Source organism: Chelonoidis abingdonii, chromosome 1, assembly GCF_003597395.2.
Source record: "Chelonoidis abingdonii isolate Lonesome George chromosome 1, CheloAbing_2.0, whole genome shotgun sequence".
Classification (NCBI taxonomy): Eukaryota; Metazoa; Chordata; order Testudines; family Testudinidae; genus Chelonoidis; species Chelonoidis abingdonii.
The window spans coordinates 33,595,578-33,610,321 of NC_133769.1; the positions used below are offsets into that span (position 1 = coordinate 33,595,578).

The window sequence follows — 14,744 nt, forward strand, 5'->3', positions numbered from 1 at the left end:
TCAACTCTAACAAGGGCTCTGGCAGGTGATAAGGCCTTCAAGCCCCACCAAAATGTTTTTCTGTGGTTACAACAAGCACAGCTGTGAATCTGAGGCTGTTTACGCTACAGCCTGTGTTGGCATGACTTTTGTTGCTCCGGGGTCTGAATAAACCACCCCCCAAGCAACATGAAGTTACACAGACATAAGCGCTTGTGTGCACAGCATTTGTGGAGGTGGTTTTATTATACTGACAGGAGAGCTCTCTCCCATTGGCATAGAGTGTTTTCACCACATGTATTTTGGTGGCACAGCTCTACTTCAGCATGCCGTTCAGACATGCCCTGAGTCTCTTCTTTATGCAGCTTGGGGCGCTGATCTTCAGATAATCAGCAGACGGGGGGTTTCACCTCAGGTCATAGTTTCAGAAGATTAGGTCCAGAGGCATGTGAATTTGTATTCTCTCTAGCATTTCCTAGGAAATCCACTTAATTTTATTTATCCCAAAAGTTCCTTCTTGTCTGGCACATTGTTTAAAATAGTGATAGAATCATAGGACTGGAAAGGACCTTCTAGTCCAGTCCTCTGCACTCAAGTCAGGACTAAGTCTTGGATAGGCATTGAAGTCCCGGGGGGCCTATCAGGGAGTGGGGGTGTGGATAGGGGTCAGGGCAGTCTGGGGACAGGGAGCAGAGGGGGTTGAATAGGGGATGGGAGGGTGGTTGGGACAGGGGGTCCCAGGAGGGGGCGGTCAGGGGACACGGAATGGAGGGGGTTGGATGGGTCAGGGATTCTGAGGGGGGCAGTCTGGGGCTGGGGAGTGGGAGTGGATGGATAGGGCGTGGGGGCCAGGCTGTTTGGGGAGGCACAGCCTTCCCTACTCGGCCCTCTATACAGTTTCGTAATCTTGATGTGGCCCTCAGGCCAAAAAGTTTGCCTGCCCCTGATCTAGACCATCCATGACAGGCGATTAGAGATTTTGTATGAGCAGCTTAGGAAATGATGGAGATTCCACAACCTCCCTAGGCAATTTTATTCCAGTTCTTAACCACCCTGACAGTTGAGAAGTTTTTTCCTAATGTTCAACCTAAACTGCCCTTGGTGCATTTAAGCACATTGCTGCTTGTTCTATCCTCTGATATTAAAGAGAGAAAATTCTCCCATCTCCTTGTAACAACCTTTTATGTACTTGAAAACCATTATCATTCCCCACCCCTGCCTCTGGTCATCTTTTTTCAATCTTCCCTCATAGGCCATGTTTTCTACACCTTTAATCATTTTTGTTACTCTTCTTTTCAAGCTATTTGACAGTGCCCCTGATCAGCTATGGCTGGTGGGTGTTGAGCATCCACTGTTTTTCTCCCCCCCCTGCCCACTTCCCTCGTGTGTTCCAGCCATGGAGCACTCAAGGAGTTGGCACCTATGTCACTGGTGCAGTTTACTCACAAGACTGGATCTCAGTGAGAAAAATATCCAATGGTTATAGCTGCCTGCTGTGTCCTGCATAATATCTGTGAAGCAAAGGGAGAAAAGTGTCTGCCAGAGTGGAGGGCAGGAGCCGAGTAGCTATCTGCTGAATTTGAGCAGCCAGATACAAAGGATATTAGAAGAGCTCAACATGGAGCTATGTGGCTCAGGGAGGCTTTGAAAGACCATTTTAACAGTGAGACAGAATAGTATACGGTTCTGTAATGTGCTCTTTTGTGGCTGGTAGGAATCATGTGGTGGTTCCTGTACATGTTGCAGTTTTACATTGTCAAAGCAACTATTAATTTTGTTTGTGAATGATCCTATGAGCTGTGTCACATTGTGCAATAAAGGGTAACTGATTGCTTTCAGAACTGCTGAGCGCTTGGTAGCATATGTTGTGAACTAATAACGATGAATTGTGTTCCAAATAATAGAATTTTATTCCCTAACAAAATCAGTGTTTTGTTTTGTTTTAAAAAAACCCAACCCATGCAATTGTAAAACAAATACACCACCTCCTTCTCTTTGCTGTTTACAGCAGGGGCTTGTAACTCGGGCTCCTTGCAGGTAGCCATGGTACTATTGCGGATGCTGAGAATGGAATGCAGTTCTTTGTAAAAGTGGCATATCTGGGACTCAGCATTGGATCAATTGGCTTTCTTGTATGCCTTTCGCAGCTCCTTGGCTTTCATGTGATGCTGCTGATGGTCCCTGCTGTAGCCCTTCTCCTGCATCACCATAGCAATCTGCTCATAGATGTCAACGTTTCTGCCACTGGATTGGATCTGTGCCTGCAGAGCCTCTTCTTTCCACACGCCCAGGAGATGCAATATCTCCTGTCTGTTATAGGCAGGAGCGTGTCTGGAATGTGTAGCTAGCATGGTCAGCTGGCCTGTTGCACTTAACAATGGAGAGCTGCTAGGTGTGATCACCAGCCCAGGCAATCAGGAAAAGTAATTTCAAAAATTCACTGGACTTTAAAGGGAAGGGGGCGCTTCTGTATGACTCCTGGGCAATGGTGTTCACAGTGGTAACCAAAGCGTTTGGTGTGGGGCATTGTCAAGCTGCTGGAGGACGGGGTCGACATAAGTAATGGAGTATCTAGTCACCCTTTATTGACCTAAGTACATTGACTGTGGCTCAGCGCTGCTCAGGGAAGTGGTGTAACGATGTTGGCATAACAGAGTATTTACAGCACTGGAAGATCAATTTGAGACATATGCACAACTAGATAGATGGATGCAAGGCAGTTTACATCGAACAATGTAGTGTGGACCAGGCCCTAAAAAGCTTTTAAAAGCCACCGTTCTCAATGATGGCAGAATAGGGTCTCAGGATACATTTCTGGTTATATACATATTCTAACAAACTCAGTCAAGAAAAAATGAAAGTTCAATAACGTTAAAAAACAAATTGTATGTACTTACTGATTTCTTTTCTAAAATATTTCTGTTCAATTAGATTCACATAGATATCCCTCGTATGAATCCTGAATCTTTAAGACTTCAACCCAAAGTAACAGAGGTAAGAATTGTTGTCAAGCAATTTTAGCTGTTTAGATAATTAATTTCTTAGTACTCCCAGACTGGCTATATTTTTTTATTAGTAGTTACATTATACATATGATTGCCATCTTGGCTTGAGAACAATGCTTGAAAAGCAAATAATCAATATAGAGACGTAATATAGTTGCAACCTGTGAATAATGTTGAAAAAATGAGAACACCAGTGAAAGGTCAAAGGGATGAATGGGGTCGTCTGGACTGAGCCCCAGTGTGTTTGAGTTTTTCCATTTGCTTTTTTGATAAACAATTTTTCTTGATCGTCTGTGGTCACTTTATCAAATGCCATTCTTTTCCGTGACCCATGTATCCCATGCTGCCCAATGTTACTCTAAATCACTTTGTCTGATAGCATAGTCTGTGATGGCAAATTATTTTTTTTTTCCTGGCTTATTTTTTATATTCCATTCTCTTGCGTTATTGGTTGTTCCTCCTCCTAGGTTAGTTTTGGTTTTGGTTTGTTTTAGTTATTAATGTCTCTGGTTTCCACCCCCAGTAATTTAAAACTGTTCTGTCTGTAATACTTAAATATTACATAGATACATAGTGTTGTACTTTTAAAGAAAGTAATTACAAATATTTCATTAGAAACGTAAAATAGATTCCTACATATCCGGTCTAAATACTTTGTTTTTTCTTCGCTGTTAAACTCTTTTCAGTTGCTGTTTGTAGGTTATAAATATTATCATGGAATACAAGTGTTCCTTTGAACCCCTTAAAATCTTTACAGTGGACATCTTTGGCCTAAATATAAGTGTTGTACTTGAAAACAGACTAAAAACATGGGATCTTTTTATTCAATGGGTCTGCTCCCTGTGTATATTGAAAAAATTTATGAGTTCCCTTTAGTGAAAAAAATGCCTTTTTTCTTTTTATTTCAGTTAGCACTGCAAAGCTAATACTGAGTGAGCTGAATTCTGTTCTTGCACAGCAACTGTTGTGAGTGCATAGTCTGAAGACAGAGGGGTTACGCAGGTTGTAAATGAGGGCTTAATTTCATCTGGAGGACGTCTGTTACTAATTGTGATATGTGAGGGAAGGAATTCATTTTGTCTTTGAGTCCAAGTTGGATTAGCAGTCCTGACAGTTAAAAAACAAATAACCAAACCCAGTAGACTCTTCTCAACCCCATCCCATGCTCTTCCCCAAAATGCATCATACCTCCCAAAATAAAATTTAAAATTCCAAATATTTTTTTTCTTGTAAATTGAGCACATTTGATATGGAATGCCTACAATGCCATTTTAGTCATGTTTCAAAGTAGAAGCATTCTTTACTGTGATGTCACTCATGTTTTGGGGAAAAAAGTTTTTTAAGGCAAAAAATTACATGTGAACACTTGGAACGTCACTATGCCCTCTTGTTTCTATAATTTCTGGTGCACCAAGACTTGAATAAAGCGACAAAGAGTCCTGTGGCACCTTATAGGCTAACAGATGTTTTGGAGCATAAGCTTTCTTGGGTGAATACCCACTTTGTGAGATGCATGTAGTGGAAATTTCCAGAGGCAGGTATAAGTATGCAGGCAAGAATCCATCTAGAGATAACGAGGTTCAGTCAGGGAGGATGAGGCCCTCTTCTAGCAGTTGAGGTGTGAACACCAAGGGAGGAGAAACTGCTTTTGTAGTTGGCTAACCATTCACAGTCTTTGTTTAATCCTGAGCTAATGTTGTCAAATTGCCAAATAAACTGAAGTTCAGCAGTTTCTCTTTGAAGTCTGGTCCTGAAGTTTTTTTGCTACAGGATGGCTACCTTTAAATCTGCTCGTGTGTGTCCAGGGAGGTTGGAGTGTTCTCTTACAGGTTTTTGTATATTACCATTCCTAATTTCTGACTTGTGTCCATTTATCCTTTTACGTGGTGATTGTCCAGTTTTGCCAATGTACATAGCAGAGGGGCATTGCTGGCACATGATGATGTATATTACATTGGTGGATATGCAGGTGAATGAATGGGTGATGTTGTGGCTGATCTGGTTAGGTCCTGTGATGGTGTCGCTGGTGTAAATATGTGGGGAGAGTTGGTATCAAGGTTTGTTGCATGGACTCGATAAAATCAGTGTTGTCGGTGCCAATGCACGGCGGCCAATTGGTGCCTACCTCAAGAGTTTTGTTGCATGGGATTGCGTGCCTTCTCTGAGTTCCGAGTTTCCACTACGGTGCTCCTTCGTACCCTGTGTCTGGGGCTCTTCGCGAGAAGCTGCACTCGCTGTGTGAGCCGGTTTGGTTTGCGGGTGTCCTGGTGGGCGCCACCCACGGGACCTCGGCCCTGAAGCTCCCAAGGGCCTGTGTGCAACAGAACGAGCGAATTTCTCGCTTGTCCAGGACGGGTAATCCAGATCCTGCGTAGATCGCATCGTGGTGATGCGTTGGAGGAGGTTTTAGCTTGAGGACTGTAAAGGTGATGGCCAGTGTAGAGTCTCTGTTGACTTCATTTCTTGGGCTTGTCTGTGTAGCAGGAGGCTTTTCTGGTTAACATGTCTGGCTCTGTTGATTTGTTTCCTTATTTCCTTGTGCGGGTATCGTAGTTTTGAGAATGCTTGGTGAAGATCATGTAGGTGTTGGTCGGTCTGTCTGAGGGGTTCGAGCAAATGCAGTTATACCTCAGCGCTTGGCTGTAGATGATGGATATTGTGTTGTGTCCGGGATGGAAGCTGGAGGCATGAAGATAGGCATAGCGGTTGGTGGATTTTCGGTATAGAGTGATGTTAACGTGACCATCACTTATTTGTACCGTGGTGTCTAGGAAGTGGACCTCCCATGTAGATTGGTCCAGGCTGAGGTTTGAGATGGGGTGGAAGCTGTTGAAATCGTGGTGGAATTTTTCCAGAGTCTCCTTCCCATGGGTCCCGATGATGATGATGTCATCAATATAGCGTAGGTAGAGAAGGGTCATGAGTGGACAAGAGCTGAGGAAGCGTTGTTCCAGGTCAACCATAAAAATGTTGGCATATTGTGGGGCCATGCGGGTGCCCATGGTGGTGCCACTGGTCTGGAGGTGTTTGTTGTCACCAAATTTGAAATAACTGTGCATGAGGATAAAGTCGCAGAGCTCAGCAGCCAGTTGTTCTGTGTCATCATCAGGGATACTGTTCCTGACAGCTTGTATTCCAGCTGTGTGTGGGATGTTTACGTAGAGAGCCTCCACATCCATGGTGGCTAGGATGGTGTTTTCTGGAAGATCACCAAAGCATTGTAGTTTTCTCAGGAAATCAGTGGTGTCACGGTGATAGCTGGGAGTAGGGTGATGGCGTAGGATCTGAGTAGAGAGTCCACATATCCGGACAGTCCTTCAGTGAAAGTGCCAATTCCAGAGATGATGGGGCGTCCAGGATTGAATGTGACTACTAACTCACTTGCAGATCTTGTTTTTATTCCACTTAAAGTAATTTTTATAGCAAGTATATCTGTCACCGTATCTGGAATGGGTCACAACTGAGAGAGCCAAACTCAGGGCAGACTGTCAGAAAATAAGGCAGACACTACCCCAAACTGGTGGTATATTCTATCATTTGATTTCACCAACTCAGCAGTAAAGGTTCACTGCTGGACCACTATACTAGTTTTACCACACAATACAGACCGTATCCTTTGGCATTCCAGGCACTTATTACCATCCAGGCAAAATGGACTTTATAATGAGACTTATTAATACCAAATTCACCACACATTAGGTTCTTCCAGGCCCAGGCGGCTATTCACTTACCTAGGTCAATAGATACTTCGGATCACACACCAAAAATAATGCTGTACCCCAGGGGTTGGCAACCTTTCAGAAGTGATGTGCCGAATCTTGATTTATTCACTCTAATTTGAGGTTTTGCATGCCAGTAATAAATTTTAATGTTTTTAGAAGGCCTTTTTCTATAAGGGCTTGGCTACACTGGAGAGTTGCAGCACTGGTGGTGGGTTTACAGCACTGCAACTTACTCACCGTCCACACTTGCAAGGCACAGCGCTGCATCTCCCTGGCTGCAGCGCTGGCTGTACTCCTGCTCTGCCTGGGGTATAACGATTGCAGCGCTGGTGATGCAGCGCTGCTTTGCCAGTGTGGCCACCAAAAGCGCTGTAATTGGCCTCCAGATGTATTCGGAGGTATCCCAGAATGCCTATTCAGCCACTCCCAACAGCACTGCAAATGTGGCCGCACTGCAACGCTGGTAGCTGTCAGTGTGGCCACACTGCAGCACGTTACCTACACAGCTGTACGAAGACAGCTATAACTCCCAGCACTGTACAGCTGCAAGTGTAGCCATACCCTAAGTCTATAATATATAACTAAACTATTGTTGTATGTAAAGTAAATAAGGTTTTCAAAATGTTTAAGAAGCTTCATTTAAAATTAAATTAAAATGCAGATCTTATCACTGGTGTGATCCTTGCGCTTGCTTTTCCTTGCTGAGTTTTCCAATGTCTAGCATGTATTTGGATACTTAAAGCTGCACACAGGCTTCTGAGTGATAGGTTGTTAACTGGCTCTGAGAGGGACAGAGGACAGATTTCATGTGTGAAAATACCTGTTCACACAGGTGTCTGGATCCAAATTCTGAAAGCATTGCAAACGCAATTTTCTTCAAACAGTTAAATTTCACTGGCAGAGACGTCCAGCAGGTCAGAATAGAGGCCCCATGATCTCTCTCGGTAGGTTCAGGTGCACTCCGCAGAACTCCAAACTTTCATGCTCACAATTCTGAGTTTTTTAACTGAATGAGCTGCATTTCGAAATCTTCACCACTCATTCTCTGAAATACACACAAATCCAAGTCGCTTTTGTTGCACTTTTCAGATTTAATTAGAAAAGAAAACATTGGCCAAATCACTGGAAGTCCTGAAATCTGTCAGAAAATTCTGATTCCTGTTCTTGCATGTATATTCCAATCTCATTGTCACTGCAATGTGTTGATAGCTCTTTTATTTGCTAGAAGTAGTGAAAGTAGCAGTTTTTTCTCGGGATATTTAAGTTTTACAACAAATGCCTTCCAGGCTTCATAAAGATCTAGAACTGTTTGCCCTGCATCCTGGAGACAGGTTGAGTTCGTTCAGGTGAGCAGTGATATCAGTTAGAAACATGAGCTTACCTAGCCATTTGTCATCATCCAGATCGGGGTAGTTCTATCCTTTTTCTGACAAAAAGGGCTTGATTGCATCAAAACAGTTTACAAAGCACACCAAAACCTTGCCACAACTTAGCCACCGAATGTTGCTGTGAAGTGGAATGTCGTTATAGGCACTGTCCATCTCTTCTATCAGTGCTTGAAACTGTGAGTCAAAGCAGATCGAGCAACAAGGAAATTCACAATTGGCATCACTGTATTCATCACATTATTAAGCTCTGAATTAGAAATTTTAGCGCATAGATTTTCTTAATGGTTGATACAATGAAATTTGATTGTCAGGCGGCCAATTTGATCTTCAAGTAACTTTACAAATCCCTTCTGTTGTCCGACCATGGCAGGAGCACCATCTGTTGTCACACACACTATTTTTCTGATGTCAGCTCCTCATGCTTCAAAATGGTTTACAAAACTTTCCACTATATCTTCCCCCTTTGTTGTTCCATCCAGGGGTTTTAGGCAACAAAGTTCCTCTTGGATTTCACTGGAAGCACGATATCTTTCAACAGCTGCCAAACGTGGAATGTCATTTATATCCACGCTCTCATCAACTGCAACGCTAAACACTGCTGTCTTTTAATGCAGTTGTCTACTTTTCATTAATGTTTTCTGCCATTTCGCTTGTCTCTCTCAACTGTTAGGGTAGAGACAGGTATTTCTTTTATTCTAGATAAAGATGTGATCCTATCTGGCAAATCATTGAACAAAACCTCCGAACTGCTGAAAAAAACTTTTATTTTTTCCATCTGTAAACCGCTTTCCGTTTTTTGCAGTACACTGTGCAATCTTGTGTCTTCCTTCTGTGGCTTGTTTTTTACTTACATTTAAGCATTTAAAAACACTGCTTTGCTTCTCATATCCTGCTACTGTCTTTTTGATCAATTCAGTCTTGTCTGCTTTGTCAAGAAAGGTTTTCTTGTGCTTCATTTGAAAATGTCGTCGAACACTTGATGTGCAATAAACAACACTTTCAGAACAGAAAGCACTAACAGCATGGTCCTTTTGAATAAATCCAAATGTCTGTCGAAAAAGGCTGAAATGAACGGACATCTAACTTTGTTTCCTTAGGAGCTGACATTTCGTCAAATGTACCCATCAACTTACAGTGGGGGAAAAAAAGATTGTTGCAGATGGCATGGACAACGTCAAACGCAGTGCGCTGTTTCACGTGGTGTGATAGTGATGTAAGCAGCAAATCAGGACTTAATTGTTCCAGCTCCATTGTACTGGGATATTTTAAAGGTGGGGGTGTTGAGCTGCACTCCCTCTTGCCCCTGTCTGCACCTTTCACTGCCCCAGGCTGAGGCCAGTGGGCCACGGCTGGGGGAGTTTGCAGAGCCCTGGGGAGGCGGCTGGGACCCCAGGCCGGCATCAAAGCCTCCCCTAGACCAGTGGCCAGGACCTGGGCAGTGTGAGTGCCACTTAAAATCAGCTTGCGTACTGCCTTTGGCATGCGTGCCATAGGTTGCCTACCCCTGCTGTACCCAATCCTTAGTTAATAAATCTTTAGTTAACTTACTAAGAAAAGAGATGAGCTCTTTCAGAGGTTAAAGTACATTACAGATGAATTAGAGTTTATAAATCCAAAATGCTAGCAGGGATGTTATATCTGCTTGTTTCTATAAGTCTCTCTGGTTTCCCAGAATGGTTCTGGGGACCTCAGTCCTTTGTTTAAAATTTCCTTTGTAAGAGTTCCACAGTCCAGAGATGTGGTAGGAAAGAGGTGGCAAGGGGCCTTTTGTTCCCACCTTTTTATATCTTGGCCCCCCTTTCCTGGAAAAATCATCAGCTGTCATGGGTTTAGGTGCTGGGGCACACAGCTCCAATGCCCTACATGCTCGTCCACCAGCCCTTCATACAAATTGCACATTTTAGCTTGCACTTTTGCCTACATGGTGTCATCTGAGATGTTCTCGGGGTTGACATAGAGACATCCTTATTTACGGCTCCTCTGTTATTTCTAAAGTGCTAACCTGTGGGCGTTTCTCAGACCACAACGTGTTTGAGTCACAAACATACAGCAGAATTTCAGAACTCCATGCACAGTATCAATACATCCATTGTAATGAGATGATATACAGCAGATCATAACCTTTTCAATGATACCTCATAAGGCATTTTGTACAAGGTTTATCCCAATTTTGTAAAAGTTGTGACCACATTAGTGTAGATGGTCACCTTCCCTTTTATACAGCATCACCATATCAATTTTGGTTTTCTGTAGATTTTCCCTTATTCTCTTGTAAAATGTTGTTCAGATTAAAATAAAATTGCTGTGTGTATTACACAAAAGCGTATGTTAAACATAATTAAGATTACAAAGTTAAGGAAATGCTAGAATTATGGTTACCCACCATAATTGATTTGATTTGGCCCCCTTGTACATATGTGTTATACAATCTTATTTTTTTCTGCTTGGACCCTTGCGTCATTCGCTTCACAGAATGGACCTGCTCTGGAGATGAATGAGGGCTGTGTAGTGAAGGAGGCCGTTGTCCATTGGACCACTGCCTCTTTTGTTGGTAGAAATTGGCAGATGTGTAGTGAAATGAGATAAACGTAGGAAGAGAAGGAAGGTTCTGTTGTGTTAATAAAACTGTTCTCATGGCTCAGACAGTTGAATGCTGCCTTGGAGAAATAGATTCTATTCGTGCTTCTGTCACAATGTTCCCTTGTGATGCTAACTTGGTCTTTTAAATCAGACTTCACAGATGGTCCCTAATTGTGTGTTCCTCACTTCTGTGGTGCTTGACTTGAGACCTTGGGATCTGATTTGCAGCAGCACTGAACACTCATAACTGGAATTGAAGTCAATGGGAGCTATGTTTATAAATATATGAAGTTTTGTAGATGTTAAGTATTCTGAAAAATCACGTCCTAGGAATCTCAAAGTAGGCATGCAAAATGAGTGGATGCATTTTTTTTTTAACTTGGGAAAAAACATGTTATTTCCCTAGCCTCTTTCTTGGAAATGGCTGAAATTGGGGGGGCAGGAATCCAGCCTAAGGCAGATAGTTGATGTGTTAAATTTCAGTTAAAATGATTAAACTTTGGCAAATTTTGCAACTGAAAAACGGACTTGTAGTGGGAGGAGTTGGGCAACCTTAATAGGTGGTGCTACCAGCTCCACCTGTAATAAAGTTGGCAATAGGACACATTTTTGTGAGTTTTTGAGTTTACTTATCTCATAATTCATTTTTCCACCTTTCGGCTCATTTTGATAGCAAATTGGCTACAGTTCAAAAAATCCCCCTACTTGCTGCTCCAGTCAAATGTCCTCTCTCCGTGGAGGTGGGTGTTTGAATGGTGGATACGTGACCAATCTCTGGAATCCTAAGGAATGGAGTGGAAAGCACGCTCACCTGTACTGTTGCCTTTTACCCTCTATTTATTCCTTCCTTTCCCATCCTAGAGCACATGCAGAGATCTTGCCTTGGAAATGGGAGAGCTTTCTTGAGCACTTCCTGCCACCCATTGGCTTTACATGTCCCAACCCCCATGTGTATTTAAGGCACTGCCCCACCTTCCCTACCTTCTAGTTGAGGTATTATTCCCAGTATGCTATGATTTTCATTAGATCCTCTGGTTTTGGGTACTGGGAAGAAAATTGGCAGGGGGACCAATTCATCTTTCCATTTTTACCATTCTCCTATGTGTTTTGATCAGCAGTTTACCAGCTCTGCTTTAGTTTAGGGTAACCAGACATTCCAGGGTAGAGGAGCAGTCCCAGTTCTATATCCTGTTTTATTTAACTGACCACTTGTTTCAGTGAAGAGAAGAGAGAGCGAGAAGAGTAAAATAAAACAGATAGCATAGGTTAAAGACAGAAGATATGGACAAAAGAGTGGAGCAAGAATTTAGATAACACAATAAGGATGAAGGAAAAAGAATTTAAAAAAAAGCTCAAAGAAAGGGTTCTTGGGGAAAAGATGGGGACAGATTAAAAATACATAAAAGGTTTTGCAATAGATAAAGGCATATAGAAAGGTAAATATTAAACATTTGAACTATCCCTATATTATATCTGCAGTACCATTTCTAGAGAGAGGAATGGTAAAGAGGAAATTTATCTGAGATTTTTTTGTAAATGATTTTATAGGAATTTTTTTTATTTAACCTCCTACAGTTTTGGAACACTTAGATCATTTTATTTCAGAAAAGAAACTGTGGTATGAAAAATTATCTAATATTTTTACCCTGCCAGTCCAGGATTGCTCCTTGTAATTTAATGTGCCTGTGAGTTAGGCTCTGATCCAGTGAAACGCTGAAGTAGGTGTGCTGCTGTAAGCATGTAAAAGTGGTCTCACTGAAGTCAGTGGAATTATACCACGTACTGGATCAGAACCTTAGTGTTTTGAAAGTATTTTCTTTTATCTTAGTGTTGAACGATTGCAGGGTCATGTGCAAAAAACAGTCATGGTTTCAATATAAACATAGAATTACCTTAAATGTTAGTGTAGCCATTAGAGTCAAATACAGCAGTTCAAGATCTGTTTTAGAGCTTCAAGGTTTTGATTGAGAAAACTATGATTTAGAGGGGAAAGAAAAACTCCTTAACAAAATCCAGATTAAACCAATTCAAATTAAAATGCTTTATGCCCAAGTCACCTCCTGTCTAGCAAGTCACCTACTGTTCAGTGATTTGAACACAAGATCAAGATGAATGTAAATTAATATAATTCTAATGAGGTGGATGAACTGTTGATACACTCCTATTTTCTAACAAATGTAATACTTGAAGTGTAAATTACAAACTGAACAGGAAATCATTTCATATTATAAAAGTGCACTACCATATTAATATGGTCATGTAAATCTAAAAAGAGCAAATGCTGTGGCATCTTACACTGGAAAAATAGTTTTAGAATTTGTGGTATTGAGTTGGTACATAATTGACTTGGTACATACTGTGTCGTAACTAGTTTGTAGTCCAGTGTCTTGACTTTTAGTTCCTAGTTTTTGTGGTGGTGGTGGTGGTGGGGATGATGATTATTATTATTATTATTTTGGCAGGTTATACAGTTCAAATGAGGAATTGTTTTTTGAATAATTGACTCTCCTCATATTTTAATAGTGTGAGTTTTTAACAAATTTTAACTGCATTGACGTATATTTTCTACTTTGATTCAAAGATAACAATTGCATGGTTCAATAAAACTTAATTTTTAAAGCATCTTACCATGCCAACTGTGTTTCGAAACTCAGGATTAAATACTTAGTCTGCTTTGAAACAGGACTAGATCAAAGTGCATTAACCAACTGTTAATGTGCGTCAGCAAGGTCCACATGGTAAACTAATTCGCTGCAGGGTGGTGAGAGGTAGATTCATATGCCAGCTTGCTGCAAATTAAATGTTTCTGTAGACAAGCCCTTGGATGTAATTTTGTATAGGTTCTTATACCTTTATCATCGTAATATCTGAGTATCTTCCAATAGTGCATTAAATTATGTAACTGTCTGTCATGTCTTGGTCCATCTCTTTCTCTTTCCAACAGGATTGGATTGTGTGCTACGTAGTGTGTTATTTTGGTACTGTTTTTTAATGTACACACTGTATTAGAGAGGTCAAAGAAGTGTGCCTTGCACTTGGAGTGCAAGGTATTGAAGTCTCTGATGATCCTTATTTCCGGTGGGAATCTGTTCAGTCTTGGACTGGCCCCCAAGAAGGCTCTGCCTCCTGCACAGCTCAGCTTTATCTTTGTGAGTGTGTTGAAGACAGCATTAAAGTTGAGAAGAATGAGGAAGGGGATAGGAGAAAAAAGTAGCAGAAAAAAAGTCACTAATTTAAATGTATGAGAGCAGTTTCAGTACTGTATCCAACAATGAACAAGTACTGAAATCAGTTGAGGATATTCTTGCATAAAAAAACGACACTAGAGAGCCAAAAACTATTCTCTCAAGCATTTTTATGAGAAAAGGAAGGTTTGTGATGGACCAAGAATAAGTGTTTGTGTAAGGGAAGGTTTAGAAAGAAATCTATTAATGTCAAAAGTAAATTGTTACAAAGATTTGTTTTACATAAGAGTGGCCATTCTGGGTCAGACCAAAGGTCCATCAAGCCCAGATCTTGTCCTCTGACAGTGGCCAATGGCAGGTGCCTCAAAGGGAATGAAAAGACCGGTTATCATCAAATGATCCATGCCCTGTCACCCAATCCCAGCTTCTGGCAAACAGTCTAGGGACATCATTCCTGCCCATTCTGGCTAATAGCTAATCTTCCATGAATCTATATAGCTCCCTTCTGAACCCCATTACATTACTGGCCTTCACAACACCCTCTGGCAAGGAGTTCCAGAGGTTGACAGTGCATTGTGTGAAAAAATACTTTCCTGTGTTTGTTTTAAACCTGGTACTTATTAATTTCATTTGGTGGCCCTTGATCTTGTATTGTGAGAAGGAGTAAATAACACTTACTTTCTCTATACCACTCATGATTTTATAGACCTCGATCATATCCCCCCTTAGTCGTCTCTTTTCCAAGCTGAAAAGTCCTAGTCTTATTAATCTTTCTTCATACGGAAGCAGTTCCACATCTCTAATAATTTTTTTGCCCTTTTCTGAACCTTTCCCAATTCCAATATATCTTTTTTCATAGAATTATAGCATATCAGGGCTGGAAGG

The 14,744-nt window shown here is 41.5% G+C and overlaps 1 protein-coding gene across 5 annotated transcripts in view; it reads left to right on the forward strand.

Moving 5' to 3' along the window:
* TBC1D22A (TBC1 domain family member 22A) overlaps positions 1–14,744 on the forward strand; it is a 707,108-nt gene that overhangs the window by 76,094 nt on the left and 616,270 nt on the right. For all 5 annotated transcript variants that reach the window (XR_012655728.1, XM_032768194.2, XM_032768195.2 and 2 more), the window contains exon 7: positions 2,911–2,973. Coding sequence is in view for 4 of the 5 variants with exons in the window: in XM_032768194.2 (XP_032624085.1) it covers positions 2,911–2,973 (63 nt within the window). In the remaining variant the exon portion in view is untranslated. The remainder of the gene's footprint in view (positions 1–2,910; positions 2,974–14,744) is intronic.